At 40.4% G+C, this 7,694-nt stretch overlaps 1 protein-coding gene across 1 annotated transcript in view; it reads right to left on the bottom strand.

Moving 5' to 3' along the window:
• Window positions 1-3,440: 3,440 nt before the first annotated feature.
• The window catches only part of LAMA3 (laminin subunit alpha 3), a 238,456-nt gene continuing 234,202 nt past the window's right edge, over window positions 3,441-7,694 (bottom strand). The window contains 1 exon segment of the mRNA XM_044295643.1: window positions 3,441-6,011. Coding sequence (XP_044151578.1) covers window positions 5,866-6,011 — 146 coding nt within the window. The 3' untranslated portion in view covers window positions 3,441-5,865.

Below are 7,694 nucleotides of genomic sequence, written 5' to 3'. Positions count from 1 at the left end.
AAAAAAAAGTTAAAGTCCATAAATGGCGGATCCGTTTTTTCCAATGCATTTTTCCATTGTGATCGAAAGCCTGATCAGGATTCAAATGTAATCCGTTTTCACACGTTTTTCCGGATCCGGCGGGCAGTTCCAGTGTCGGAATTGAACGCCGGATTAAAACAACGCTAGTGTGAAAGTAGCCTAAGGGTACTTTCACACTAGCGTTTTTCTTTTCCGGCATTGAGTTCCGTCCTAGGGGCTCTATACCGGAAAAGAACTGATCAGTTTTATCCCCATGCATTCTGAATAGAGAGTAATCCATTCAGGATGCATCAGGATGTCTTCAGTTCAGTCTTTTTGACTGATCAGGTAAAAGATAAAACCGCAGCATGCCACTGCTTTATCTCCGGCCCAAAAAACTGAAGACTTGCCTGAATGAATACATTCCTATGGAAAAAATCCAGCATTCAGGCAAGTCTTCAGTTTTTCAGTATTAGTGCCGGATCTGGCATTCAAAATACTGCATGCGCAGACTGAAAAGGTGGTGAAAAAAAAATACATTCCAGATCCGTTTTTTCGTATGACACCGGAAAGACTGATCCGGTATTGCAATGCATTTTTCTGACTGATCAGGCATTTTCCAGGATCCTGATCAGTCTTACAAATGCCATCAGTTGGCATACGTTTTGCCGGCAACTGAACTGCTTGCTGAATCACTCTGCCGCAAGTGTGAAAGTAGCCTAAGATGAATAGCTTTGTTGATATAACAGTTATGAGGAAATTATAAGATATTATGCAAATTATTTACAAATGTGGTGAATTGAGAAAACAAGATCTTAAATGCTGCGAAGCTGACTTTGTCATTTGGCGTGTTTATACTATCTGTGAATTTGGAATGGACTGCAGGTAAACCCAGTGACTACCAGTGTACTCCACACACCTTTACAATGACAAATGTATCTTTGCTACATTTGTATAAAAGTCACATTACCACTTTATGCCACAAAAGGTTATTTAGGCGGAAAAACTATAGCATATCAAAGTAATTTCTACGCACTGGTGTTTAGTCATTTTGCACAAGTGCTTACAGCGAAGTGCAGGATCTCATCTGAATTCTCTGCAACCTCACTGCTTACTGGATTGCTCTGGCTTGTAAAGGAAGCTATTGTGTTCAGCAGCACTGGTCATGTTTGGCTGGTGGCAAGGTCATTATTGCTGGACGTCCCTTGCTTTCCGCAAGATTTTTTAATGTCCCATACAACGCCTTTAATGACTGCGATTGACATGGTTTCCTTAAAATTTGATAATTGTGTATGCACCCTAATAAAAATAAAAAATCTAACTTCATAGTGCACATCGCTCCTCATGTACAGCCCCTCTGTTGGGAATGTACCTTTAAAATCTGTCATTTGTGCTGCAGATATTTCCTCCTTCTTTATTAAAGGGGTTGTCTCACTTCAGCATTTATCATGTAGAGACATTTAATACAAGACACTTACTAATGTATTGTGACTGTCCATGTTGCCTCTTTTGCTGGCTGGATTCATTTTTCCAGCACATGATACACTGCTCATTTCCAGGGGTTAGGACCACCCGGCAATCCATCAGCAGTGGCCGAGCTTGCACACTATAGGAAAAAGCGCCGGCCTCTCTGGTGACTCTACCCTCGTGAGTGTGTATACAGGTATGCCTGTGATTTTTCCTATAGTGTACAAGCACGGCCATCGATGCTGGATTGCAGGGTGGTTGTAACCATCAATGGAAAAATGAATCCAAAAAAAGAAAGCAATATGGGCAATCACAATACATTAGTACGTGCCTTGTATTCACTTTCTCTACATAATAAATATAATATATTCCCAGAAAGCCCCCTTTAAATCAAGCCAAGGCTGTTGTAATCACAAGCTTTTATTAACTAGTAGGTTCTCTTTACAGACAGGAACGATGTTTAATTCCCTGCTTAGGTAAAATAGTCAAGTCTGTCTATCTATTTATCTATGTATTTCTGTACTGTAGCTGACATCAGGAAGGAAAGGCTGCAGTAATGTAACCACCCACTGAGCACTCCTGCTCTAAGAATGAACTGGAACAGCTCTGGTTCCTACATCAGCCATTTGTTCCACAGCCAGGATCAGAGGTAGCTCCAATCCCAACTGTTCCCAACTCTTTGACTGACACAGCCTATGATCACAGAACATGATTAAAGGGGATTTAAACCTCTGATTGGGTCCCAGTGATCTGATCGGAGGCTAGGTAAGTCCTCTGCAGTCAGCCCTGGGCACCTAGAAAAGGACAGAAAAATGAACAAATCCTGCTGGTAGGGCATGTTAGTGTTGCCCTAACCACAGAGACTACTATTCTGTGCCATAGAGACACAGAACATAATGTATTAGCATAGAGTACGCTACCTGCAAGTAAATGAAGCTAATAAACAGCATAGAACATTTTCTTTTGCAGGAAAAAAACCCTTTAATTTACTCACTGAGGTTTTTAAATGGATCGCTGAAGGTCCTATTTTATGATTTTACTGTAAGGAGGTAATGTTTTAATTGGGAAGCTGTACCACTAATATAGAATTAAAATAAAATTACTGAAAATACTTAAGTGTTATTTTATTATGAATACATTCTAAAATGTCATTAGTTATAATGGCTCATTTTGTCTAGAGAGCAATCGTCAGGAGAGATAAAATGGCCGCCATCCTATCAGTACACACAAAACCAGTCCTAATCACACAGCAGGACAAGTTACTTCACAGCACTGAGCTAAAGCGCTGTCTCATTCTCATTTCTGCTCTACTTGTCAGGGATTATGATCCTGAATACAGCTGATAAGATTTTCGGCTGAATCTCTGTAGGAATAGAGTCCATGAGGAGACAGCTGAAGTACAGAGAGGATGTTCAGGTCAGACTGTGGTAATGTGGGTCAGTTAGCATGCAGAAGATGGCATCCAAGTACTGCTACTCATTAGCCACACTCCACTGTCCTCTCTGTACTTCAGCTGTCTCCTCATGAACTCCATTCCTACATCTGAAGATTTTAAGTATATTTATGATTGTAACCCCTGAAAAGCAGAGTAGAGAAGTGGCAGAGACACCTCTTCAGCTCAGTGTTCTGAAGTAACAGGACAGGTTTTTATGTGTACTAAGAGGAAGGCAACCATTTTATTACTGTTATTGATTGCTCCCTAGACAAAACAAGCGGTTTTTCAACTAATGAAATTTGGGAATGTATTTATAATAAAGTAATATTTAAGTATTTTCAGTAATTTTATTTTAATTCCCGGAGAACTCCTTTATTAATAATAATGATGTAACAGTCAAATGCTATTCCATTTGTTATTTTATTGATGCTTTAGGTTGGTAGTAGAACAGATAGTAAACATACCTATGTCTTTAGGGGTCTTGTCTTGATCGGCCATTTATCTACTTGTTGTTACAGACAATAACGTTTACTACATATGTATATTACTTTAGAGTTTATTTACTGTTACAGAATACAGTTGCATAATAACACACTATATACACACACTATACCCCAATACCAATTGTACTAGTTCCCTCCCTCCATAATAGGAGCTCTGCAATCAAAGGCCTCCAATAATGTCGACCTCTTCAGACATTTATAATACAATATGAGTTTTCCATCTAAAGCTTAGTCATCATCATCATGTATCGCAATGAAAATATTTTTAAATGTAGGATTGTGCTGTCCTGGAAACCACTAAGCTTAATAGGTCAACTTGTCAAATATTTGCAAGCGACTTATATCATCCTTGGATTATAAACACTGTGATGCTGACGCCGGGAATGAAGCTCACCCTGAAATTCACAATTTAGTAAATTTCCTATTTTTAAGATGTATTTGAGTCATTTAAGACAATGGAGGCTTAAAGGGCATCTGTCAGCATGATAAACCAAGCTCACTACCTGGTAGAGTTGATTCTGCTGATTAAAATGATACCCACCTCCTGAAAATCAGTTGTGGCTTTCCAAGAAAAAATACTTTTATTCTATAGGCAAATGAGGGCTTTAGTACTCTAAGGGGTGGAGTCAGCACTGGAGAGCTGAGGTGCACCAAGGGGCCAGGCCCCGCCCCTGGGTGCAATGAAGCCCTCACTTGCATGAAGAATAAAAGTGTTTTTTTTTTGTCAGGAAAGCTGCAACCAATTTTAACAAGAGAGGTGTCATTGTAATCAACAGGATCAACTCTACCAGGTGTTGTGCTTGGTTTAATAGGGCTGATCCTGTTGACAGATGCCCTTTAAGCATGGACTCCGGACTCCAGTGTCATAAATTCAGTTTATACCTGCCTGCAATGTCCCACAGGATTTAATGGGGAATTGTGTTATCTTTAGCAAACTATTCCATACACAATTAAAACTGTATCTTGGACATCTGCAAGTTCCGATTATATTAGTAGCTTTTTATATGCAGCTGGACACAGAAGCACAGAATTCAGCCAAGGATGGCCGTACACAATGCATCCCGGCTGCTGCGGATTATCGCAAATTGCTGGGCTGTACCTGCTAGTGTGTCTTGGCAATTCATCTGCATGCATGGCTGAATTGTACCGTGTATGGACACCTAAACTGATCTAGTATATTTTCACCAACGTGGAATAATTAAAATAAATCATTACACTAATCTAAAATATATACAGATAATAGCACCCGCATGGCACAAAAATGATCATCTGATTACTATTTATGTGTTACAATGGAAACAAAAAATTGAAACGTCTAAAACTTTAGTGACCAGCATGACCGATTTCATTAGTTGGACACTTTTTCTGGAGCCACACAAATTTTCAGCATGCATACTTTTATCTGCAATATTGTCCATCTGTCTTTCTATGGCCTTCGCCTGGGCTTTTGGAAAAATCCAGGAGCCTTCTGACCTGTTGTGGACAGTTAGTCTGGGCAGTACTTACAGGTGTCCAATTCTGCCAGCTCTACTGTTACTTAGACTGGCTGCGGGGGCTGTTTTGCTCAGGTCTCAACTGGATGTGCTCCTGAGTCTTTCGGTTCACTCGCATTTACTTTGTGCAGCTGAGTAGGTCGGGACTTGAGTGGAAGAGCGCAGTGGAGATGGCGGAATAGGCGGCCCAACAGAGGAGTAAGTACTGACCAGACTATCTTTCTACAACAGGTCAGAAGGCTGCTGAATTTTTTTAAAGCTCAGAAAAGGACTTTTATACCATATGCAAATCAGCAGTTGAGCTCACTGAGGGCTAGGCACTCTGTGCACCCTTGCTTCTCCTGCCTCCTTTGTAAGCTCCTCCTCCTTGATTGACAGAGCCAGGTTCCAGCATAGTCCCCTCCCCTAGTCATGTCAATCAAAACGGAGAAAGAAGGACTAGTAGAGCAAGTAGGAGGAGCAAGGGTGCACAGAGTGCCTTGGGTCCGCCCTCATACATATAGATTGAAAGTACTTTTTCTCCAGAATGAAGCAACTAATCTCAAAGTGAAAAGTATCATTCCATTCAAGGATTGTTCAAAGGATTGTGCATGGTTTTTCAGTGACATTTTTTGGTGACAGTACTTTTAACTTGCAGTGATCATTTTCCATGTAATTTTCTGTAATTTGTTGCAGCCGTTTTAGGAATATTTCTACTGACACCTACACCCCTATCCCCATAAGCACAGAATCTATCACATTTACAGCAAGTCACCATTTCAATGGTAAATAACATACAATCTAATTGAGGTAGTTGTATTTTACACTGAATAAACCACAAATCAACAGATGAGAAGTATGAAAGTGCCCGTTTTTTAATCTTGAGAATGGTGGTTAAGGTAGTGGGAACGAGTCTGCACAGCACTCGATAACATATCTATATTCATGTACTTTCCCTGGTGAGTGATGCGTGACTTATACACGACCGTTATGCTGCAGGACACCTGCTAAGGCTTATAGCACCATGAACGCCTGTTATTTTATTAGAGTTGATGGCTTTCTTATTGACTTTCAGGTTCTTCATACAGCCAACAAACGATCTCTTCACAGGGGGCCACTGTGTTTCCAGGGCATCTGAAACAGAACAAGATTCTGTGAATGTTCTAAAGATGAACACAACAACTCAGGGTGTCCTTCATATATACATGATAGATGTCCAAAGCTCATGTCTGAAATAATGAGACATACTTTTATTTTCATTTCCTGGTGCTAGGTAATGGCTAACAGAAGAAATAATGGAGAAACACTTGAAAAACTGTATAACTGGTGATTTTATGTAGAAGAAACAAACAGCAATGTCTGCTGAAAATACTATAAAAAGCTTCAACGTGAAGCTCCTACTTGTCTCATCACAGACGACACCTTCAAAACTGCAGCTGGTGATTTTGCAGAGGACCACTCAGGTAAAATAGTCATCCATGGACAGCTGAAGTCCACCAGAGCAAGCAAGTTCTCAGTTCTTAACTAGAGAGGGGGCTTCCAAGAATCAGGGATCACATTATAATGTCCATATGCCATAATAAAATTGTGGAATATAAAGTAGAAGAAAATCTATTATTGTCGAGAACCATGTCCGAAGAAAGGTAGTTGCTGTCGACAGTTTTTGTTACGTGCAGACTGTGTGACATCACAGGGCAACCAAGCTCATTAACATACTTGACTACCTTCAAGGGGTTGTCTCACTTTGGCAAGTAACATTTATTATGTAGAGTAAGGTAATACAAGGCACTTACTAATGTATTCTTATTATCCATACTGTTCCCTTCGGCTGGTTTAATTTTTCCATCACATTATACACTGCTTATTTCCATGGTTATATGACCACCCTGTAATCCATCAGTGGTGGTCATGCTTGCACACTATATGAAAAAGCGCAGGCCTCCTGGTGGCTGAGAACGTGGGACCGCGCATAGGCCAGTGCTTTTTCCTATAGTGTGTAAGCACGACTGCCACTGATGGATTGCAGGGTGGTCATAACCATGGAAATCAGCAATGCATAAGGTGATGGAAAAACTAATCCAGCCAGCAAAGGAAGCAATATGGACAATCACAATACATTAGTAAGTGCCTTGCATTAACTTCTACATAGTATTTATTATTTGCTGAAGTGAGACAACCCCTTTAAAGTGAAACTCTGATGGTGGTATAGCATGAGCAGCATGCTATAAAACAAGAGATAAGCAGAATGATATATAGTTTATGCAAAAAAAATTATTATAATTGGAATATGAAATCCTTGCATTATGTATTAATGGGTTAAAAACCTGCCACCATTCATTTTTATTTTAAATCTACTGTATTGTAAATGCATTATCACTGGGCAGGCCATGTAAAAAGCAGCACTAGCCTTGCCCAGCTTTTCCTGCTCTGCACTCCCAGAATAGACTAAAGGGCAAGACTGTCGCCCTTTGCTTCAGAGAAAAATAATACCGTAATTAGCGTTTGTTGAGATCATTGGGACAGTAAGTAAACATGGATATAAAAAAAACTGGAATCAGGCCTGATTCCCCTAATTAGTTCTAAACATCAAAAGCTTAAAGGTGTCATCCAGGTAAAGATAATGACCTATCCTCTGGGCAGGTCATCATTATCACATCAGCAGGGGTCCAAATCCCAGCATCCCCACTGATCAGCTCTTTCAGGGAGCCGCGTCGCTCACCAGAGCTCCGCTGTGTGCTTTCCAAGCACAGTGCTGTACGTTGTATAGCGGCTATGCTGGTATTGCAGCTTAGCCCTATTCACCTCACTGCAACCAGG

This window comes from Bufo gargarizans, chromosome 5 (genome assembly GCF_014858855.1).
Source record: "Bufo gargarizans isolate SCDJY-AF-19 chromosome 5, ASM1485885v1, whole genome shotgun sequence".
Lineage (NCBI taxonomy): Eukaryota > Metazoa > Chordata > Amphibia > Anura > Bufonidae > Bufo > Bufo gargarizans.
The sequence above is the reverse complement of the archived record's forward strand: the minus strand, read 5'-3'. Positions and strand labels throughout refer to the sequence as shown.